The sequence below is a fragment of the Apteryx mantelli genome, chromosome 6 (assembly GCF_036417845.1).
Source record: "Apteryx mantelli isolate bAptMan1 chromosome 6, bAptMan1.hap1, whole genome shotgun sequence".
In the NCBI taxonomy this organism is placed as follows: domain Eukaryota; kingdom Metazoa; phylum Chordata; class Aves; order Apterygiformes; family Apterygidae; genus Apteryx; species Apteryx mantelli.
This window is the reverse complement of record NC_089983.1, coordinates 43,949,463-43,973,821: the sequence shown is the minus strand read 5'-3', so window position 1 is coordinate 43,973,821 and position 24,359 is coordinate 43,949,463. Positions and strand designations below refer to the sequence as shown.

At 40.0% G+C, this 24,359-nt stretch overlaps 1 protein-coding gene across 1 annotated transcript in view; it reads right to left on the bottom strand.

Annotated features, from left to right (window-relative positions):
• The window catches only part of THSD7B (thrombospondin type 1 domain containing 7B), a 219,498-nt gene that overhangs the window by 185,848 nt on the left and 9,291 nt on the right, over positions 1-24,359 (bottom strand). The window contains exons 3-6 of the mRNA XM_067298639.1: positions 23,358-23,606; positions 16,671-16,840; positions 4,121-4,276; positions 2,318-2,515 (exon numbers count right to left, since the gene is read on the bottom strand). Coding sequence (XP_067154740.1) covers positions 2,318-2,515; positions 4,121-4,276; positions 16,671-16,840; positions 23,358-23,606 — 773 coding nt within the window. The remainder of the gene's footprint in view (positions 1-2,317; positions 2,516-4,120; positions 4,277-16,670; positions 16,841-23,357; positions 23,607-24,359) is intronic.

Sequence of the window (24,359 nt, the reverse complement as noted above, 5' to 3'; positions counted from 1 at the left end):
GAGCTCAGTGGAGAATGGGGAAGGGTGGCAAGCTGCTGCGTGTGGCTGCTCTGCAGCCTACCTGCTACGAACCGGGCGGACAGCTTAGCCCCTTCCAGCTTCTAAAGGCAACTCGACTAACAGACTGCAATAGGAGGAGAGCATCATGCCAAAAAGTCTGGCATCAACAGGAAAAGGAAGATGTCTTGCAGGCAGGGCTACACAGAAGCATCAAGTTACCAAATCAACATACTCCAGCCCCAAATGAACTCTGCTGTTAAGAAGAGGGTACATAGGATTTTGTCATTTAACAGGGTCCAGGAAACGTATTATTTATCTCTTTAGGCATCCAATGGGAACACTGAGTAACCATGCTATGGTAAGGGCTACAGAAATGACTGGATTTTAGGACATAGATTTGAATTCTACAAAAGACACTGAAGTAAACGAAAACAGCACATAAAGCAGCTACCCTAAATGCTTTCAACAGCGCAGTTACTTGCACAGAGTTCTGAACTTCTGCATAAATGCTGAGCATTACCATAGCCCTTTTGCTGTTTTACCCACACCTGATTGGTCTTGCAGTTTCTCATGATTTGCTATCAGCTTCCAGCTACCAACTAATCAACTATCCCAAGCAAAACACTTTATGCAGTTCTGCTGTTTACTCCAGTTTATATCCTGGAAAATATACCAATTATTTCAGTGGGAATCTTGTTAAGAGAACATTATGGAAGGAGCACAGGTTATAAACAAAGCAATTAGTATTACTGGATTGACAGAAGGATAAACGAATTGACATTTTCAACTTTGACTTTAAGGATTTTGACAGTCCTGTCCTACTGGATTAAAGATTCAGAGAAGCTTAAAAGTAATATTAACCGATGCTTCTAATCTGTCTAGTGATCTGGATATTTCCTCGGGAAATCTTCTAAATTAGAAGCAGACAATGTTTGAGTATAGTGACAGTATTTGCCCTGGGGAGGGGAGAGCAGGGGGAGAATGTTCCAACATTGCTTATTGCAACTAAATATGCACAGAGAAATGATAGTGAAAAGGGTACTGTGAGACTTAAAGTACTTTGTTGAACAACTAACTAAAGAAAACGCACTTCAAAGGCATGGCACCTCAAGGAGCCCTAACCTGAGAGAACAGTTTGAGCAAAGATCAGCGAGCATTTGCCGTGCTATCTGCTTTCCTTCAGTGTCTCAAGTCAGTGCACAGAAACGGATGTTGGCTCAGCTTTGGAGAGCAAAGTACACGGTGCTCCTCAGCAATACGAGAATCCACCTGCGCACGTCACTGCAGAACTGGAGCTACAACTGCGATCACAGATCTGAGGACACCACTCGCACAAAACTCAGTGACTTCCCTCTACTCGATTTTGGCTATGTCATTTTGTAACAATTGAAGACACTGCTCCATTTCCACAAACTTACAAGAAAACTACATATATTTCTTAATGCATTTCAAAAGAATCTTTGCTCTTCAGGCAAAGCTGCTGTTATTTAATTCTGTCAGTTAATAATGCCTCATAAACGAGGAACTATTTTTAACCACTTGCCAATTAACGCATCTTGTTATCAACTTGGAACTATTTCTTGTGATCAGTTTAAGCACCATGTAAGAGAAGAATTCTCCATCTCAGATATAATATTAGGCTCTAAAGCTCCATAGTTTTGCCTCTTTTGAGATGACAGTACAGTCTCAGTGTGACTAAGGACTGCAAAATTGGGCTTGATGTAATTGAATCTAAAGATCTGACAACACTGACCTTATCAAGAAATGAAGGTTCTGGCTGAAGTTCAAACCATGTACGAGCAATAAGCTCTTGCTGGCTGTTTGTAAACGTCATGTAAAAATGTACTTATTCATTATTAACAAGTTGTAAACTGAACACGCTGCAGGTCTCAAACTGCTGCCAAGTAAGTAAAGTATTACTCAGTACAGTCATCTCATTTATATAACATCTAATTCTCGTATTAATTTTGGCAGCACAAATTCCTTAGCATGATTTTGTAAGTGGGTTGTTATAACGAGATAAGCATTCAAATGCACTCCAAAAACTCAGGCTAGAAGAAATGAAAAGGTCCAGACTAATTTTGTTAATGGTCACAGTGCTTCTGGCCTCAGTGGAAGCCCAGAAACCTCCAAGCAAAATCCCAGGTAGTATTAGCGCTACACTTTGGTGAACATCACAGTCAACACCAAAATCTGGGGGTTTCATAAAAATTCAGTGAGGACCTATTGCAAATAATTGCAATTGCTCTTCAACGAAAAAACATTTTGAAGGAAGGCACAAAAAATATGGGGCTTTTAAGATGATACAGTTCCATACCTCTATTGTTCTTGCATACAGCTTTCAGGATGCGGTTTCCAAGCCCACATTTTCCATGGTCAGTCACACATATTCCTTCTGAAATGATCCACTCATAGCATGCTGGGTCTTCACAAGGAATAGCTTCAGTTAAATGTGGACAACCTGCCAGAGTGCCCACAGGATCTGCGATCACATGCCTATGTCTCATTCTAAAGCCTGGAAAAAGAGAAACTGAATTAACTTTAAAACTGCAAAAAAATATTCATACCAGTAATTTGCTAGCAAGAGGACTATAAAGGGCATGCGGACCTAGGGGATATAAACACAAACAAGAGTACAACACTTGCAACTACTGAATTGATTGGTATCTGGCTGTATGTGCCCACAGTCTGGGCATGCAGAACCTAATGTTGAGCAAAGAATTCCAGAAGCACAAATTTTTCGCATTTCTTTTCCTTCTCATTGACTTTACACATTTCCAAATACAGGAAATAGCAAAGCAGCCAGATATTAAGGTAACAACAACATTAGAGGAAAAAGAAAAAGAGAAACATAAGAAATTGAAGATATAAAAGGCATCTATACTCTGCCAGGGAATTCACTAATGAAAAGACTCGTTTTGAGATATAGCAGAGCAGTTTAGCAAGAAATTAGTATTCCACCTTATGATGGTGTAAGGATTTGTGATACATAATGCATATGAGACCTCATGGAGATGACATCTTATTAAATTGGTAGATTCAAATGAAAGTGGAAGAAAAAGGTTACAAAAATAATGAAAGAATTGCTTACATAATCTACGTCCCTCTGAATAAAACCAAAAGTCATATTGCTGTACAAAATGCAGAACTAATATGCAAGTGTCTTTCAGCAAGTTTTGTTATGGAAATGACAAGAAATTAGAAAGGCAGAAGAAAATATGCAGTAACCATGAAACCGAGAACAAAATAAAAAATGAACATTCCAGAGAATACAACAGACTGAACTTCATGATTCTCCAACCAGGAAAAAGAAATCATTCAAAACAATTTAAAAATGAAAAGGCTTTGCAAACCTTTGCATCAAAAAAAAGTATTTTAATCTTTTTCAATTTGAAAAATTCTGACCAGTTCTAATCACTTGAGAAACATGTATTATTTTCTGAAAACATCATAATTACCAAATAATAATACTTATTGCCTGACACGTACTCCAATAATATCTTTTCAGCATATTTTTTATCTGAAGGAAAAGTTCTGTAATGAAGCTCAAAGCCTTGCAAGCAAAGAACATGTACTCTGGGCAATTAAGATCCAGGGGGTTTTAAATAATATTTGCACGCTCTTACTCCAAGTATTTAAACAAAAAGCAGAACGAGAACAAACGCGCAGGTCAGTCTAAACTACAGCCTGGCAGGGCTGCACAGTGTATCTCGGGGCCGATTCTGACACTCTCTCCCTTCCCTCCCGCTTCCCTTCAGCATTCCCCTGCACAGCCAGGCATTTGGCGAGGCTGGATGGGGACCACAGAGGAACAGCCAGGCAGTCCGGAGCTTTGCAGTCGCTACTTCAAGAAACCCTCCCTTTGTACAAGTTCAGCGTAGGATAAAAGGACCTAAATCGGGCTGAAAATCTTACCAATTTTTTCAAGAACAACTGCAAAAAACCTTTTAAAGGTAATATTCCACTTCTGTATGCACATCCAAGAGTTTCATTCTATAGGAGATTAATTTAAAAATAAATACATTGAGCTCCCAGCATAGAATTTGACACCATTGCTTCTGCAATCTTATCATAATATTACTCGCTGCAGATCACGCAGTGCCGTAAGAGAAATCCTCACCTCGTCTTCCCTGGCGATCGTGGCAGTTTTCGGGAGCGCAGGGGCCCCAGGCCGACCAGGAGGAAACGGCACACTCCGAGGGACACGGGACGCTGCACAGCTGGGAGGCGGCGGGGACCGGGCCCAGGCACAGCTTCCCATCAACAGGTCTAGTAACTAAGGGGGAAAGAAAAAGATGCGATTTTGTTCTGACCAATGCACAGGGCTCCAGAGACCTCGTCCCAGGGCGCTGCAGCACGGGGGCGTCCCGAGGGAACCTCCAACGCTCACGCTGCTACCGGGAACCAGGCTCAGCTCCGTGCCAGACCCCAACCTTCGCCCAGCACCAACTGCATTGATACGAACTATAAATTCGAAAGCCAGTTCCCTTTGTACATCCGGTTATCATAAGAGATTTCTGCTCTCAATTTATTTCTCTCACCTTTTAACTTTTTTTTTGGGGGGGGGGTGAGGGGGGAGCAGGAAAAGAAGGAAGACGACTCTTAAATCCGTCTTCTGAGTCATTACATGATACTGCATTTTAATTACATTATGGGCTGAATTTGGCTGTCTCTTTAGATAAATCAATATCAAAGCAGTCTTTCAAAAGGCAAAGGCTTGTTTGAGTTTACTCTGCCATGGTATTACCAAGACTTCATTAATTTTTATAGCTACTGAATTTGCTTTATCCTCTTTTTTTTTTTTTATTTTTAATGTCTATTTTTCTTTGCTTCCATGCATAGAACCAACTTGAAAAGGATTTTTAAAATATGCCCAAAATATTATCAATCTTTTCTTTTTCTGATGTTTTACTACCTTCCTTAAAATGAATCATTTAAAGAGAAACACCCTTCCCCGCCCCCCCCCCGATCTCAGTGCTCAAAATCCCAATAAATTTTGACCTGCAAGTATTGAAGCTGAGACATAAGACCAGTGATTCTGACTCCTCAGAATAACAGGATTAAATATTAACAGCTGAAATTTAATTCTGACCTGAAAGAGAACACATTAGTAAAAAGACCACTTTCTGAACAATTTTTGAGACACTGTATGGCCTTTGACATGATCATTTAGAGATTACAAGTCAGCATAAATCCAATTCACCTGAATGCTAATGTAAACAGACCTTTTCTAGAGACTGTGCAAGTGATGGACAGAATGAGATAAATATTAGAGTTTTAAAGGTAACAGTATTTATTTTACCAAGAAGCCTCATGCATCACTTAACCTGCCTTTCAGCATTAAGCTTTGCAAAACTGTGTAGTGTTTTTTGGAGAGCTGACTTACAGAAATGAAAGAAAATACATCTGAGAACATATAGTCAACTCAAAGAATCAAGTCCAGTCCCCCTCTGCTCTACTCAAGGTTTCATTGTTAGCAATGTCCCTTTTCTCTGTATTAATTTAATAAAGAAAAGTTAATTAATTGTTTTATCACTAGATAAAATTTATCATTAGATAAAGCCAGCTGGTTCTCCAGCCCTGGATACTGAACGGCTACAACCAATGGTGCCTAGAGTGCTTTAAATGAATTGTAGTTTGAGTAAAAGAAAAAAAAAAAAAGGAAAGTCAACAACAAACAAGTTGAAGGGACGTGTTATTTTTGATAGGCCAAGGAAGACTCCTTCCTGTTTTGGAGGAAATCCCTACCTTCCTTTCTCTGCTGGACAGTTTCCAGTTCCTCTTTCTCCTCTGGGCTGATTCCTATTAAAGTCTCTTACTGGGAGCTCTTTTCCTCTTATGATCACCCAGGATCAACAGCATAATTGTCACTAGAGTTAGACTGCTTGTTTTCCCACCTGCCTAAGTAGTTCTATATAGTCTATAAACAAGTAAATTAGAAAATACATGGGATTATTTTAATGAAATATCGTTAACATGTTCTAGGCCTGTGCCAGTTTATACTCCCACTGCACTGACTACAATCCTCCGGTGAAAGTCTTCAGAAACAAGAGAGAACAAAAAGGAACAGGCTGCATTAATAAGCATGTATACAATACCATCGTTTAAAAGAAACAAGTTGCTATAAACAGCCTCTATTTCCAATGAGAAACAGTGACCACATGGACTGCAGGAGCTCTCTAGAAAAGAGTTCCTTGGCTTCATCAGCCATTTGATGGGCAACTCCTGTTTCCATCAGCTGATTTCCACCAGTTCTGCTTAAAAGCTTATGTGACTTTTGTCAGTGCACCTGCTTAAACTTAGTTGCTTTCAGCCTTGTGACCATGTCTTCATTTTTTTTACAATAAAGCTATAGGGAGGAGGAAAGGAGGAGAGGTTTTGAAGCCGAGAGGAAGAACCAGGGCAGAGGAGCGCTGCATTCATACTCCTCTTCGGGCGCCCCGAGCGTTCCCGTGCGGGGACACCTTGCACGCCGGCACTACCGCTGGGACGACGTCCCGGCTCAGCCCCCCAGCGTGCGCTGCGAGGCAGGCGCCCCGCATCGTGCCAACGCCGTCACGTCTTTCCACAAAGGTCTGTGCGTTTCTTCAGCGCAGCGCCCGAGTCGGGGATGAACCGACTGTCCTAACGCTGCCTGCTTTGCCATGAGCCTGGCCAGATGCTAGCAATCACTCTCTTCAGTCCTTTGGCCAGCGATAGGATTTCTCAAGCTTCACCTTCTCTTTGACACAGCTTTGGTTCTTTTTAGCTTCATCTTAACAGTCTCAATTTAATTTAGCTCCTTATAATAACGCATGAGTCATATAACGTTCTTAAAAAGCAACATTCATTCCCCACAGAATCTTCCTGACTATTGCTATTCTTCATACTCTAATAAATATGTTTTTTTGATTAACTATACTGTATCTTTTTCCATGAACCTTTTAAATTCCAAAACTCTCACAGATAGCAGCGTCCCGAAAGGCAGAGAGTGCCGGCACGGGGACGCGCCGTTGCACAGGGTCAGGAAACACAGCTCAGGGCATGCCCATGATAAATGAACAGAGCTGCTAGACCCGTCTTTAAATACTGGACAGCCTTCTGATTTTGTTCAGTAATTGACTTTGTAAAGGCATTTTCCTACAATCACATAGAAAGAGTGCTTTTTATGAAATTATGTGCTTTGGAAAAATATTCGTCTGTTTTTGGGGGGGTAAAGAGGAAGGTAGAAACAAGAGTCAGGGAAGGGAAGAGTGGGAAGGGGAGGCAATAATCTCTGATTCAAGTAGCAGTATATTTATTTCACTTGTTCATATGTTTTAAAAATCCTTTATTCCCAATCTATAGACTAAATTTGAAAAAGCAATCAAGTACTAATCTGGGAGCCTCTGAAACATTGCACATTTCTATAGCTGTTATATTGAATCTCTCCTTTATAAATGTGACTACAGCTGTTCCCAGCACCAGTGTCTGCCTGAAGTTTGAATCATACTATTTGCTGTTATTTTCCAGTTATTGCTACCAGCAGGAGATAATAAATTGGGTTCTAAAGTATCTTGTTTCCCTATATATTTTTACTGTGGTCCTGCGTACTGATTTTGGGGGAGACTGGAAGAAGAAACCAGCTCTGATACAATTATTTGCATAATGTATTTTTAAGCCAATAAATAAATTACCTGTAAATATAGTCACATATATTCATACTTGCAGGCACACATACCAATACTAAGTTAAAAAGCAATGATGGTCAGACAGAGAGAGGACATAAAGAACTACACTTTGGTTGCAGTGATTCCTTTCAAATTTATTTTTTCACTCTCCAGGAGGTAAATCACTGGACCTTAGCTTCATTTCCCCTTTAGAACAAAAAACATACTTCTGATATTAACAGCCATATGAGACATTTCTAAATATCTCTAACACACCTAGAATGCAAGTAAAGAACATCAGGACTCTCTCTTCTATATGGACACAGGCTTTGTTTTAGTTAACATTCAACTCTCAAGGCAACAAATCCAGATATTTACCATATCTTTTGGCAAAACTATGACAAATTATTACCAGGGTTCAAGAAAGCAATGGCGTATCTTTGTAAATGTTCTTACTGCCTGTGCCAGGACTTACGAACCAAGGACTCTTGGATCAATATGAAGTGAAATTACTTGAGAAAATCACAAGGGAGTGAATTGTGTTATAAAAACACCTACCTGTGTATAACATAATAGGGATTAACCAGCACAACATTTGAAAGTAATTTCTTTTACCCAAAAGACTTGTTTTTAGAGTGAAAACGGAAGGTTAGACAAAGGAGAACTGGTGAATGCAATTTAGCTAGCCTGCAAATGGCACCAGTCCTAGCCTGCTGCATCACTCCATTAAAAAAGCCTAATGCACCCTACACCTGATGCAAAGGGGGGTTTATGCTTCTAAAAAGAATCAATTAGTTTGGAAACCACAAGGCACAAAGTTAAAGTCCTATTATCAATTAAAATCTATTTAATAGACAGGAAACAAAGTATGAATAGAAGGCTAATCACAGCATGAAAGAAGGTTAATAGCAGATTGCCAAGAGCGACAACAGTTTAACATATTTCAGAACAATAAAGATGTTTGCAACTTTATTAAAGCGACATAGATTATTAGCACTTCAGTGAATAGGAAGTTTCCCTGTGTCCATATACTCCGTTGTACAGCGGGATCCTGATCCCAGCTGGGCTCTCCTCTTGTTTTGCTGCGGCAGAATTCGTACAGAATATCAACGGCAAGAGCAAAGGCGGCAAGCTGTCACACCAAAGCCGGTGCCGTGCTGGGCACTCACCCCACTGACCAGAGCACGGGTGGTAAGAGAAGTTAAGAGTGTCCAGGAAAAAGAGCGGAGGAAACAGGGATGCGGGGGTGCCAATAAGGGCAATCGGGAGGAGGGGAAAGGGAGTCTGTACGATGTTCACACCTTGCTCGCTGCTCTCTGGAAAAGGCCATCAGAGGCAGGAAATCCCTGGAGGTGGCAACAGACTGCCAGAGATGGTGGGAGAAGCCACAGAATAAAAAGGGAAGAAAACCCAGAGGTGGGCACATACTTCGTGAAAGCCGCGTAGGAGTTTGAACTTCGCTCCTCGCTCATTCAACAGTAAGACCCACCAGTAAGTAAAGTTATAACGCAGGGACGTGTCCCCGACGCACCGCGGCACGGCCGGCCCCGAGGCGGCTCGCGCTGGGCTGGGGCACGCTCGTGGTACGGCGCCACTCGCTCGGGTCCGGGAAGCGGCAGAGCCGGGGCCACGCACCGCTGTCCCGAGAGCCTAAGCTTGATTTAGCTCTAACGCGTCCCGCTCCAGAACTGGCCCCGCCAGCACCGGCTTCGGCACCCCCTCGCCGTGCCCCGGCCGGGGGCGGCCACGGACGAACCCTCGCGCTCTTTCAGCCGAATCAAGCGTGGTGTTTGAGCACAGCGCAGCTCGCCCTCCTCGTGGTAACAGCAGGCAAAATTACGCAAAACAAATCATCATGGTTCTGAATAAAATTAATCTAAATCCTGCGGCAGGAAATAACCACAAATTACAAATGCTTTTAACTTTTCAGATTTCAAAGATAAAGACCAGAACTAAAACCTAGTATCTCATGTGAACTGACGGGATACCATGTGAACTGCCGCATACCACAGCGAGCTATATAAATAAATGTATTTTTGATGAGATAAATATTTCATGGTCATATCAAATAGCTTGTTGACAAAAAGAGGCATATTCTTTTAAAGGTACTTTTAGAAGGCACATTTTTTCACTGTCAAAGTCTTTTGTATGTATTCTTTTCACTTCACTCTAATTAGTTTCTAGACATGAAAGAACTGAAAATATTATACCTCTAAAATACACAGGTTGCATTTCCCTAATGGATTTGAACTCAAATTTTTGAAATGCACATTTAAACAATACCGTCAAGCACCCCAAAGAACTGAATAAGATTTGCTGTCTTGCTTCTAAAGGGTTCCCCTGAATAAGCCAGCTGTTATATATTTATTTTTCCATTATGTGACTTTAATCTTGTAAATTCTGCTCAGTGTTTGGTGAGCTTACAGATCAATAACTCGGCATCCCAGCAATATAAATTTGACGCAGGCTTGCCTGATATATTTTGCACTTCAGAGGTATATTTTTCATCTTTTCTAGCCAGTTAGGTCACACCAACAATAACTAACTAGTTTGGGGTAAGGCAGATGCTTGGGCATTTTGGTTTAGTTTGGGGCAGGGGAGAAGGGGGGTTCCCTCTGAGAACTTGGTTTTGGTGAATTCGATCAACTCGTCTTCGTGCTGGATGATCCCGTTGCTGTATCATCAGCCAGCCAAACAAGATTTTTCTCATGCCATTGCTGACCATCAGTTATCTTTCCTCTATGGTCCTAGTCAAGTTTTCTTAGGACTAACACATTCTAACCTATTCCTTTTCAATTTGCATAAACCAAAGAACATCAGGATTTAAGCATCAAAGTCCCTAAATTCTTATTTCCTTAGAGTAAATCAATCTTTTCGCTCCTGCAGCTTCACCAGCATAGAGGCATACATTTGAAAACCAGTGCTCGTTTAATATAGGGCAGGGCTCGCACTCAGTCAAATAGCGCATACCCGGCAGCCAACTGCTACAGACAGCTTATCTGCAACAACCCAGTCCTTTCCCAAAAAATATGCAAGATGGTAACAGTCTTAAATGTTAACAATCTGCACAACCAACCTACTGCTTCTGAGGAGTCGGAGCTGGTGGTTCGCACGACAGCTAGCACTCCAAGGACACGACGGCGCACTGTGCAAATAGCACTCTTCCCTGACATCTTTCACTTCCTGAAACTCCTTCCATAGTTTATTGAACAGATGCCACGTTTCCAATTTGACACATTAATCCCCCAGAAGGCATGCACTGGAAGATCATGATTCAGAGCAGAACAAAGAACTTGCAGAAGAAAAATGGCATCCTCGTTAAGAAATGGAGCATACCGACCAGAGGAGGTAAAAACGCATATTTTAAGGCTAAAAAAAACAAAAGGGCAGAAAGAAAGGGATGAGAATATATCCATCACAATATAGGAAGTGAAAAAGGGGAGTCCTCAAATATATCTCGGAGCAACTCCAAAGAGGAGTGGAAATTATGGAAAATAAAACACATTGCCTAAACATCTCCCAGATGGGAATTAAGAACAGTCCAAAAATTTTGCTCACCAGGTAAGAAGGGATTAGACATTTCTGTCTATCAGAAGTAGGGAGAAAGTTCAACATTTTGTGGAAAAGAGGAAAGGGAAAAGGGAACCCATATCCTTGGAAACCCATACAAGGAGGACTCGGTAATCGTCAGAGTTGGAAGGAGAGGGTAGAGGAATGCTTTGACTGTTTTGGGATACCATTAATGAAGTGACTTGTAAGACAAAAATATACAAGGCAATACACAAGGGTGGATCAAAATGTAACGTTATTAGTACTGAAAAGTTACTTGAACATTTACTAAGTTTTGAACTTTAAAGAGACTAAAGGAGTTTTAACCAACATATTTTGTTGTTACAGCCAGTGGCACACTGTAGTTTATGAAAAAATCAGATCTAAGATGAACTCGATGGAATCCTAAAAATAAAACAAAACAAACAAAAAAAAGACTATAGGCTGGTGATCTATGGTGGAATGAGTAAGCCAAGAAATAAAGTCGATCAACAGTTGACAGGCTGCATAATTCTTATAGGAAAAAGGAATTAAAATGTAATAAAAAAAGACCTTTTCAAGAAACACATTTGCAAGGTAACAATAAAAGGTATCTAAGAATAAATAAGGCACAACTACTCCATCGCTCTCAAAAACGGCAAAAGTCAAAGATATCATTAATTAGATACATCTATTTCTTTTGTCTTAAAATACAGTATGATGAATATGGAAAGAAGATACACTCAAATCAAAAATCACCTAAAGGAAAATTATCCCTATACATTTTAAGCAGGGTCAAATCTCTTTTCTATGGTTTACTAGGAATTTTAATATGCTTTGTTATGGAGAGGTAACGTATTTTGTTGGGGGATTTCAATTAAATCATAATTCAGCCTTTGATGGGTTAAGAGGGATGAGAATTGCATAAGGAGGAACATTTGAAGAGCTATTAAATTCTAGAAAAAAAGAACCTGAGTAATATTTATATAATGAAGGGCCTATATTTAAGGATTAGGCTTACTATTCTAGAATGATATTTTTCATGGTTTTTATATTAAGGGAAATGGAGTTACCTCAGTATCTGGAGGAGTGATCAGCTACTTGATCATTCACTGACATATCTGGTATTAAAATCCAAGAACAAATAAACAAATATTATGGAGACTGATATGATGGAGACGAATATTAAGCAAACAAATATTAAGCAAATTTCTAGAACTTCTTACAGGTATGAGAATTAAATGTGAATTTTCAGGTGGAAAATAACAAAGATTAAGAAGATTGGAAAAGGCAATGAGTTGTTGGCAAGGTGGTAATATAAGATAAATTTTATTAGCAAAGTTTACTATGCTGGGAAAACAAAAAAAGGCTCAAGGAAGAACAACATTTCACAAAGGTCTTTTCAATCCTATAATTAAAACTTAAGCAGACAGGCTCCAAAAACTTTATAAGAAAATTCTGAAAGTGAGAGGTAAATTGGATCTCATTCAAAGAAGTAAAAAAGGAAAAAATGTCAAGATATATAAAGCACAAATCTTATGAAAGAATGACAGGGCAGGCAGATCCCTAGTTAGAAAGCTACAGAAAAGATGGAGAAAACGGCAATCCTAGTCACTAGAGACAGCAAGGGACGACCGGTAACTAGTTCAGATAAGAAAGATGACACTTCTGGAGAATTGTGTAAAGGATGCTATCCCCTAGACTATAGATAAAGAGTTATAATCTCTAGAAATATCCCAAAAGCAAAATTTAATTAAAAAACAAAAGGATATTTCCTGGCTTCCAGAACAGAAGGCAAAAATTCCTGAAGATTACATGTAGGCACTTCATATGTTCCTTAACAACTTGAACACAAACACAGACACAATCCCTAGACTCTAAAAGAATTTTAATTCCTGTATTAGTGGACATATTTAATGTGATTGAGTAAGGAAGCAAGGACAGCTGTAGCTCCAAATGAGGAGAGAGACTGCATAAAGTGATCGCTGTATAATATTCTTCCATACTTCTACCAAATGCTTATTTTTAAATATATATGTATATATATATATATATTTTTTTTAAGTACACTGGGGATTATGAGTTAGTGATGTTCATCCACATTACTCAAATTTTTGTGGGAAAATTATTTGAATAATTATCTAAAATTATTACATTTCAGATAATATTTATAAAATCAACACTCTCAAAATCTTCTCTTACTCCAGAAAAATCCCCTTACAGAAGAAGGATGAAATATATGTATTCTATGTTAGCAGTACCCAGCTTTGAAAATAAGCTGAGGATCTGCATTTCTGCTTTATTTTGAAGTGCTAGAGCTTCTAGATATGTGAACAGATTAACATTTAAAAAGAGGTGCTAACAAGGGTAACCACCACCATTTATTTCTACAGTTTTCTCTAGGTTTGGGACTTCTGGGCACTGGGATCAGGGAGCATCCTCAGATGATGGGAAGACAAGACAGACTGGGGCTGTAATGCAGGGTCACTCACTGTATATATTCTATGCTGCTTTTTGTGCAAAACTTGTTTCCTCCTTAAAAGCAACATTATTTCAAATACATTTGCTGCTTCTATCTCTGGATATTGAACGAATGACAATAAATCAAGTATTAGATGACTACCTTTCTGGTTTAAAAATTTCAATGAGATGCTTAAAGAAAAAACACAAGGACCTTTTTAAACCTCATTATGTAAAATTAACATAAGTCTTGCAGCTGAATAGCAATGTAGATTCCTTGGATGGAATAGCATGAATAACATGAAAAATAGTGTTGTCTCAAAACCTAGGTTTCTATACATAGGCTTATCCATATATACAGGGATACAGATATCTGAATCACACAACACCTTAAACACTTACCAAGCATTCCCCATCAGCTTCATCTAGACATATGGAAGAGTCTCTGAATGCAACAATATTATAAAGGACTTCAAAGACTGGAAGACAACGATTCACAGATTTGGAGAGAGGCAGAAAGCCTCCAAATAGTAGATCATAAACTCAGCTGAAGCAGGTATGGGAAAATTACTTCAAGTTTTTATTGATATGAAACAAGAATAGTACAAAAATGGTTTCTTAGATTAATGTTGAATTGAAAAACGACTTAAGACACTTTTAATTCACCTGGTCATTCAGACCACATTGCACTCTTTTCAAAAGTTCCTCCCACTTATCACCCATGTTATAAGTATGGAATTCCTCCCTAACGCTTAAGCAGTAACTAACTAGACTTGGGTCACGGCAGGGATGTCTTAGGTCACCTCTTTGCAGGGGGAAAGATATGAAATCTTATAAATACATTTCTGAAATAATACCAGGATGAAAGTTGTTCATTTCCAGTATTTTCAATTCAGAATTCTATAAATCAAAAATAGAAAGATTTCAAGTAGACTTAACCTTCTGAATAACTGACATATGGGGACTCAGGAAAACAGGGGCTCAATTCTAAATATACACATTTTAATAAAAGAAGAAATAGATGAGAAAACTAATCAAATGAAAGAATGAGAGAGATATCCTGTGGGAATAAAAGAGCTTGGAACAATATATATACATACTTCACAGATGGTACCTCTCTCCAAGATCAATTCAATACATATTATTCAAGAATGCTGCTGGAGAGACCATGGGACAAAATCTTCTTTTACATATCTCATTGTGCTTAGGTCCAAATTCTGAATAGAAGTATATCCACTGTGATGAATAGCAATATCCTGTTAGACTCACTTGTCTGCTTACTGAAGGATCCCTTTAAGGACATTGAGATGAAGAAAGAAAAACTACTGTATTTTCATTAGTAGCTATTAGACTCCACATTAGCTTAAACATAGAAGGATTAACTTCCCCATCTTCTCCACAGCACTGAAAAAAAATGGTTCAATAAAATGTGAGGTACTCCAGTGATGAATAAAACTATTCTATCAGTTCAGACTACCAAAAAAAGAGGCAAGAGAAGCCATCATTCCATATTTATTCAAAGAACAAAAATTGATCAGCCAAAAAATGAGAGACATTGAATATTACGGGACAGTAGAGAAGGACATTAGGTTTTACCCTCTTTGTATTTGTGTCTCACTATGCTGTTGGTAGATGTGGTTCTCACTTTCTAAGGTCTACTGCAAATTAGCAGTATTGCCTTGGTATGGTGGAAATAATTTATACCTTGTGCAATTGCTGTGCATATTTGGGTTTTTTTTAGTTGCTAATAATTTTTATTTGTCCTTAAAAAAGAAACCATTAGAACTTTTTTCTTTCTGGTGAGTAAAGGGCTTGCAATTTTTAAGCTGTACTGAATTTTGAACAAAAGAAAAATCTACAGGTGACCATACACTGAATATATAGCACAAATTCTATTTCTAATTACATTGGTCTAAGAATTTCAGATACTGGTCTTCTAGAGTAACTCACAATACTAAATAAAGAATAAAAAAAAAGTGAATAAAGTCAAGACAGTTAAAGCTTACTGCCCACCGACCGGCCACACAGTGATTGCGTGGATCACAGAGGTGGTTAGAAGGATGAAGACAGTTAAGAAATGCTAGGCTCCTGTCGCCAAGAGAAGGCTTTTTTTTACTAGGGAAGGCATGTGCATCGCTTGCTTATGTAGAACAGTGGAGTCTTTTTCGTGGTAGGAGAGCAAGGTAGCACCAGATGTTTGGAACAGGTGAAGCAGCAACTACGCATGGACTGAATAGAGATTAAAACGAGTCTGGTTTTCTATAATCTTAGTGCCTGTGCAGGATGCTAGCGCACACAGTGTGCCCAAGGAAACATTTGCTTTGGCTTTGTAAGCAAATAAATCTAAGGGATGATGTTGTGTTCTTATTATCTTACCATCTCTGCTCAAAAGCATATTCTGCAGGAGCACTACATACAGTAAATAAAATAGACTAAGATGAATTATTCATCACGCATCTGTATCTACTCATTATTCTTCTAAAAGGAATATAACTCACTTCCAGAGTCCAAAAACTGTCTGTCTGCTCAGAAGTTGTGACAATATTATTTTGGCTTTCCCCTTCAAATCACAAGAAAGATTGTGTATCAATTTGAAGCAGAGGCTAAAGCCATATCCGGAATGGAGTGTGACATGTTATTTTTTACTCTAAAACATGTAAAAATACAGATAAATGGATTCAGCTACCAGGGGGCTGGGCTACCTGATATATGAGACAGGAAGGAAACTCAATTACAAGGAGGACTGGAAAACAAAATCTAGCTCCTTCTCCATCCTCCAACCCCCCCCCAATATGAATACACCTACAGAACTGGCAGGGGCTCACCTCTAGAAAGCTCTGGCTCCTGGCGGTCCCAGGACAAGCAAGGAACCTGCGCAGAGCCATGCAGCCCTCCTGCTTCTTCAGGCACCCAGAAACACCTTCATCGGCGACCACCGCTACAACGATGGCATCAGCTAACCTAACCGCCTCAAGACTGCATATTACGGTATTTTTTTGCTTCTCAGTCACAGCTGCTTGTGCCAGACATTTCAGAATGACTCTGAGCACGTACCTTCCTTCAGTTTGTGCATCCCAAATTCTAAGGCGATCTGGACACAGTATACTTCCCGCATCTGTATGCCGCCTCCACAAAGGGCTACGTGCTTGCGGTGGCGAGGGTCCTGCTGGTCAAGGAGGAGAGACACTTGGCAAGTTTTCCATTCGGAAGTCCTCCATGAAAACCTTGGGAAGTAAAAGAAAGTCAGTAAAACAAGAGTTTTTGAAAAGACAACAGAGTGAGGGAGGGGTAGCTTATGAGATGACAAAACTGGAATTCTTCAGAACACAAATTGCTTTATTCATTGCAGTAACACTTCCCTGTTTGAGACACAGACTGTTTGGAAACATGTTAAATGTTAAATTTATGACTGTTAAATATTTGTCATTTGTTAGTAATACTTGTAAAACTTCTCACATAGTACTAATCTCCAAAGCATCCTAAAACACTAAATCATCATGACAACATCTTTTGAGGAGGGTACAAAAAAGAGGAACAAAGATTAAGAGGTTTGATTAAGTGTGAAAACTAATTCTGTACCCTGTGCTCAAACCACTAAAACCACCTCTCTTGGCCAATAACTAAACATCTCATTCTGAAGTGCACTTAATAGCTAAAACCCTACATACATTAATGGAGTTCCAAGCACTGGGCAGTTTTTCTATAGGTGACAGCTTTATAAAGACCCAGGGTATTACTAATTCTTTCAAGGAATTGACTAAAGTAATTTAGTTCTCACATTTTTCTTTCTATAAGTTGTGATATATAGCAAGATCTAGCAAAAAAATTTTGTTCTATATTCAGCTCACCTCAAAAGAACATAAATGGTTTTCAAGAAAGGATAACGTTCTTGGGCACAAATATGTGAATGCTATATAAACAACTGTCATTGGTACATCCTGGCTTAAGTGCCAGGAAGAACATATTAAAACTACAAGGAAAATAGTATTATGCATCAAGGAAAGGGAAAACTGTCATGCCTCGAAATGGAGGGCATATTTCTAATACAGCAGTTTTCACAGATATAATTCATTTTGATTAACAGGTCACAGTATCAGTCCAGGAAATAAGAGCACAAAGTCTTCCTTCAGCTTCCTGACTTCAAATCTTAGGAAATGTTTTGTTAACCAATCTCTTTACATTTCTGCTGCCTTATATCTTAGCTTTTCTATATTGCATAGTTTACTCTTTCCATATAGTTTTTACTGTTATAGTATGTGCAAAATAATTTCCTTCTTTCCTCAAAACAAAGGCTCTATCTTCTTACATCAGTTCCACAGGTTGTTGAAACGCCGTATGTTTGCTGGCCTGATGACTGATCGCTGTAAGCTCAAGCACAACTGGATAAATCTATGGAAGACGACTTCCGTCTTGTAATGTTGTTCATTCTCCATAGCAAATATCTGTTGCCTGACTACAGGACTACAGCTACGGCAAAGAAACATGCATCTCAAAACTATATGAAAAATAAATACACTGGTTTGCCTGAGCACACATCAACGTTCGTGTAACATCTTATGTTGCAAATACAGGCGTAAGAATAATTTCTACCACAAACGCTTATGAATTTTGTTATATACTCATAGAAAATGTTTGTGAATACTGCCAATTACTTTTAATTTACAGGTACTTTTCAGATGAGCTGTCATGCTCTCTTAAATAATACAAATCTGGATACATTCACAGGGTTTATTACCAGCAGAGAAAATACACATTTTACACGACAAGCATGAAATAATTGAACTCCCACAACATATAAAGCACAGCCACGAATTCTTTCCTCTGTGGAACTCCTCATCGCATGTTTTGAGCATGCGGAGTTAACGCAGCCCGCCAGTTCTCAGGTAGGCAAAGAAAGCTGCTCCTCCTCAAGTCCTAGGTGAACAAAATTCCTCCTCCGCAGCCCTTTAGGACACCATACTTTTCAGGTCTGTATTTTCAAAACTGGAAGTCTAAATATATAGCACATACATCTTTCCTCAGTCATGGAAACACTTGTTTCAGGGAAGTATTTCTTAAAACAATAATTAAGTAACTAAGGAAAGATTCATTATCAATATCTAGCTTAGGTAGTCAGCTGTGAATTCCGGACCCTAAAGACTCATTTTTGAAGGTGTGAGCACCTGCTCCTTCTATTCAGTGTGAACTGTGGGAGTTAACACCTACGAAAATTAGGCCATCAGTGATTAAAATTATGCAAAGTAACTAAATCTGAGCTCAGAGATAATTAAACCTCATCAGCCTCTGAATCTAAAAAAATCCCTTTAGATTTCTTCACAGAGTAAGTGGATACTCCGCTACACCGCTGCAGAGCAATACTTAATGAACAGCTCTCAGGTGCCAGAGTCGGTGCCTGCTCTTCTGTGGGCAGCTCTCCAGCCTAAATCTGTACCAACCATCCTGCTTGTTCCCAGTTGGACATGCACTCAACTGTGTGGAGTTTCAAAAAAACCAAATTCTGGTCATAAGTATTAGCTGCTTAAAAGGTACGCATTCTCATGGTCTTTAACAAGCAACTACACTGGAAACATATCTGACATGCTGTTACCCCACTGAGTGCAAAACCTAAGGAAAGATCTTTGCGGGAGGAAACAGCGACCTCAGTCACTGTTTTGCAGCAGAATCTTTGTAGGCTTTTAAGCAGAGCAGCTGATACTTCCTATTACTTTGCCCATCCATGACCTATCATAAACACAGTTAACATTACTAAGACTGACTGCATAATCTCTGTTTAATTTTAATCAGAAGCTTGTTAATAGTAATTAGTGAAGAATGGAGATCAGTGGCTGGCAAATGCCTGGTTCTTTCTAAATTCAGTGGCCTTAAGCCAGTATTCACAAATGATTAGCAACATCCACAGTGGTTTTGCCACCTGACTGTGATTTCTCCAGTTGAAGGAAGATGACCAAAAACACCAATGCAACTCTGGATAGTCTGCACGCGAGGACATCACCCATCTTGCTGGATCACGGTGGAGAAGGTGTGGAACCACAAGCCTTGGAGATAGGGGACTACAAAGCCATATCCTTGAGGAGGAGGCCAACTGAACAGGAACTGAAGGCAAAAGCTAAAAACCACTGACCTCCTTAGGGTTGTACTACATCGGCATTAAGACAGGGGCTGTACCATTCAGAAACCTCATTCACTTTCCCTAGAGGATGACGAGCACAACAATTCAGGAAGTGAAAAGGACATTATACATTTGGATCATCAAAGATGGTCAGGTTCAGTGCACGCTTGCAATCCCTATGGCAAAAACGTGGCTGATGACAATTTTCACACCAATAGATTTAACATCTCATTTATTACTCACCAATATTAGATTACCTGGTTACCAAAATTGGATTATTTGACCCAAACTCAATATACTTATAGTCCTAGCTGTGACCCGGGTTTATCTACAGACTGTCTTCTAGAGCTAAAAAAATCACAATCTTTGCCTTTGGCTTCCCAATAGGCTTGCCCCACTTTTTGACAACACCAGCTGAGTTACAGGAAGTCTCGCTACCTTCCCAAGATCGACAGACCCCATCGCCACTCCTTAGAGGGCTAGTTAGACAGTGTTGGCCAAAATGGGAACTTCCAGAATCTACACACAGTTTTATGCCTCTGTTTAAGACAACGTGCACCAATCTGCAGAGCGGCCGCATGAGAAATGCCCAGCCTTGGGCTGAAGCAGCAAAGCTTCGCCGTGGCTGGTTCCTCACCTGAGGGGAGGGAAGCAGGCTTTCCAGCCCAGGCAAGATCCTTGCTGCGTGTCCAACAGCAGCGAAGCCCTATGGTCCCAGTAACATGAACGCTGCCTTTAAGCTCACTACAGTTCAAAGGACGGCGAGTGGTGCTGCTGCTGCTCTCAAAGTGCAACACTAGCAGCTCAGCTATATGATTCAGTGCATTTCCTTTAAAGTCTTCCCTGCGTCACACTAATGCCCTACCTTTAATTAGGGTACATAATGGGGCTCATTTGCAAAGTGATACCATCACATTCATATCAGATCTTAAAAACTTTCCCATTTTCCACCATTTAGCTTCTGAAAAGCTTTGAATTTCCAACAAAGCAAAGAGGTTTTTCTCTAAATCCCTGTCATGTAACATAGCAACCACAACCAAAATGAAAGATTTAAACACATAATTCTGGAAAATCTATCTATTCCCAGTGAACATGAAAGCTGCACATCAAGGATAAAATGACATAATACATTGTTTTTAAAATGATGACTCAGTGACAGCTATGCAACAAATAAGTGTTCAGTATCTTTCTAATATAAAGAAATCTCTTGGTCTCTTCAGTCTATAGGACTTAGAGCAACTTCTTGTGAACTGAGAAAGTAAATAAGATACCTACCTTAAAGATTTTAAAACTAACCTGATAAGGCAAATTCAAGCCAGAAAGACAGACAGACAGGCTTATGTTGAGATCTCACTAATGAAAGAGAAATCCTTTAATTTCTGATACTGAGTTTCCTTAAATTTATTTTCTTCTTATAAGGGGAAAAAAGAAAACTGTCTGGTAAACCTCAGCAAAGCAACAAATGAGGTACGTACGATTCAAGGGGAGAAAAGTTTAACGTTTCTAGGTATTACACTGTAAAAAGAACATGCTCAAATAAGAACAGGAGTATCAGGGGCTTCCTACGTTAAGTCACAAGGATTAACACTGCATTCTTCTGCAGCTGAAAGCTACTGCTGTCGAGGCTGCACTACTTCTGTCATCTCAGTCACCAATTCCCAAGTACCAGGCTGTAGCCTGCAATACGCACAGGTAACATCCTTTACTGGCTGCTGATACACAAATAACATATTCAGAAATGTTTGCCTTCTGTTCGTTAACATAAAATCCCTCTGGCCCACAGAGCGTTAGATCAGGTAGACCCACTAAACATACTGCAGCATCACAGCTTTTCACTTCCTGCCTCTTTCTGCAGCGCTGAGTGGCTAAATTAGAAGTTTACTTCCTAGGCAACTATTGTAAAATTCTCTTTAAAAGCTATGTAGTGAGTAAAGTTCATAGTCTATCACCTGCATTTTCAAACAGTAAAACCCTAGAAATAACAAAATACTACAGACAGTTTGAAATACTGCTGGTTCAATGGCTATATTTAACATGTACATCTAATGTTAATTGTTCTGGGCTAGTTCATTAGACAGTTTATCCCAGTTCACACAGATACCTTGCTGGAAAGACTGAAAGACTGAAAGTGCGCAGGCATGGCAGGGTGAGAAAAGTTTAGGAGTTTGTACGCTCATGAAAACTCTGGCAAAGCAATGCTATACTGACAGACTAACAGGTTTCTGTCTATACCAAGAGTGACACCATGACAAAACCATCAGCAGTATGCAGAGTCTCACCTTGGGGGCTCTGCTGGCTCTGCACCAAGCCCTTGTGATCATTCACACTTTAATTCACTGCAGGATCAAAAAAGCGAAAAGCTGAGGAGCTAGGGACAGCCATGTGTCTGCTCCCTGCCTGATTACCCATGAGCCGGCGTCTCATACCCCAATCAGGCGTCACCTGCAGCCATGCTCCCGCACAGGGGACAAAAATCAGCGAGACAATCTCGCGCTCTATTGTCTTTGAAATTGATATGCATTTGGGCAGGAGCACAAATCACGCTGTAAGAGCTTTTTCATAGGAACTAATCAAGCAACAGGATTTTTTTTTGTACTTCCTCTCTTCTGCTAGCAGGGTGCACAAAAATGATCAGCATTTGATTTTGAATGAACTCAACATTATAGCGACACTTTTACAGGTTATGCCTTTCTAAGGAATGCATCTTGCAAGGGCGTTAGCAAAGGTTTTGGCAGTACCTAGCAAAGCTCCAGAAATTCATGACTTGATCATTGCATAGTCCTTCTATTAAACACATGCATTCACAGACAGTGAGATTTATCTACACATATATAAAATTTTATCAGTCTTGAAGCATTCTACAGTCAATCCCAGAACATTTCACATGAAAAATTAAGCAAAGTTTTATCTTCTTTGCAAAGCAAATGAGGCCCTCTCTACGCTAGCCTGACCAAGCATAATGGCATGGATTTGCAGATAGAAAGGAAATGAGATCCTCACCTTCCACCAGAGCCAAGATTGCGGTAAACCAAGCAAGCACTCAGGGACTGCAAAGTTTTCTTCATTTTAAGAAGTGCCTGGAATGGAGCTGAGTAAAGACTGGTCTGTTACCTCTGATCAGCTCCCATTTTCCTCAAGGAGACTGAAATTTTTTTTATGGGGAGATGAAGGGGAAACATGAAGTAAAGATTATGTTTTCAAAGTCAGTGAAAGTACAGCTATGGAGACCTGCCCAGTCTCTGCACAGCTGAGGAAATTCTGTCAAACAGCAATCGGTGTGAAAGCTCTTTCAAAAAACCAGAGGATCTGCCCTCAATTTTTAAAATATGAAAATATAAACCTATTAATAGCATCTGTAATTTAAACTTATATCTATATAAAACTGTAATCATTGTTGCTGCAAGAACGCATAATAGCAACAATCACAAGAATATTATTAACAACAAGTAATACCACTAATAATAGTAAATAATTACCAAATCAATGATTTTATAGACACAGATAGAAAGAATTAAATGCGACACATGCGCATACATACATACACACAGCCAGTCAGCTGTGCTTGGCACAAGGCAATAATGAAACAGGAGCTGTTCTGCTTCAGAAGACTTTGGTGAAAGCCCGCACGCTACCTGGGGCAAGGCTGCAGTTGTTCGCCTCCTACGCTGCACGCTTCCTTCTCTTCTAGCTCGGGACAGCCCTTGCCAGCCCCCAGGGCGACGCTCTTCACGCTGCGGTGCCTGCTCCGGAAACCCGGGGAGAGCTCTCCCGCACGGCAGGTCCTTGAGCAGGGACTCCACGCAGACCACGCCGACGTCTCGCAGTCCTTCGCCATGACACACGACTTCAAGGTCTCAGGGATGGTTTCTTGCACACAAAGGCTGTGATAAGAAAACAGCAGAAGAGCCGAGGAGGTCTTGATTACCAGATTTTAATTTTTCAACCCAAACCCACAAACACCCTGTCAGGGTCTGGTCTCACTCACACTAGAGGAAATTGAGGGTCACTTTGGTAAGTCAGAAGAACTGCATCAATATCAATACAATGAAAGTAAGAGGAGCTGTAATACAGTGAATATACTGCATTTTCAGAAAGTTTCGGTGCAATTTTGCATGCTGAGTACTTTCCAAATAATGTCTGATTCACCTCAAGTTAAAAGGGACACAAAAGGCACTACACTTGCACCTGCGCGTGAGCAGAATCAGAATTTCATAGTTTATCCAGCATCAACAACAAAACCAGAGCCCAGAAGAACTGCTGTCACTGATGTCAGTTCTCATCGCCCTACGCATTGGGCTATATAGCCACAGGCCCCGAGGCCGGGTGTCCCAGCGCTGCCTGCTGAGTAGCTCTGCTCCACTGGAAAAGGAAGAGTTCAACATCTCCCTAACGGAGGCCTGCAGCTGCTTGTTTCTGAAAAATCACAAAAAGAAACAGAGGCACCTACCAACAAAAAATGTGTTGGTTATGTCTGGTTTTGCATTCTGTTATCGAACGAACGCAACCAAAGAAGGTCTCAGTGCTTTCAGACCTAACAAACGATGGAAGAGTCTGGAAGGTTGCAACCGTGCTTGTATTTTTGGCCTCAGTTCCCCCTGCTTACACCAGGCACAGCTCTCATTCATTTTGTACGA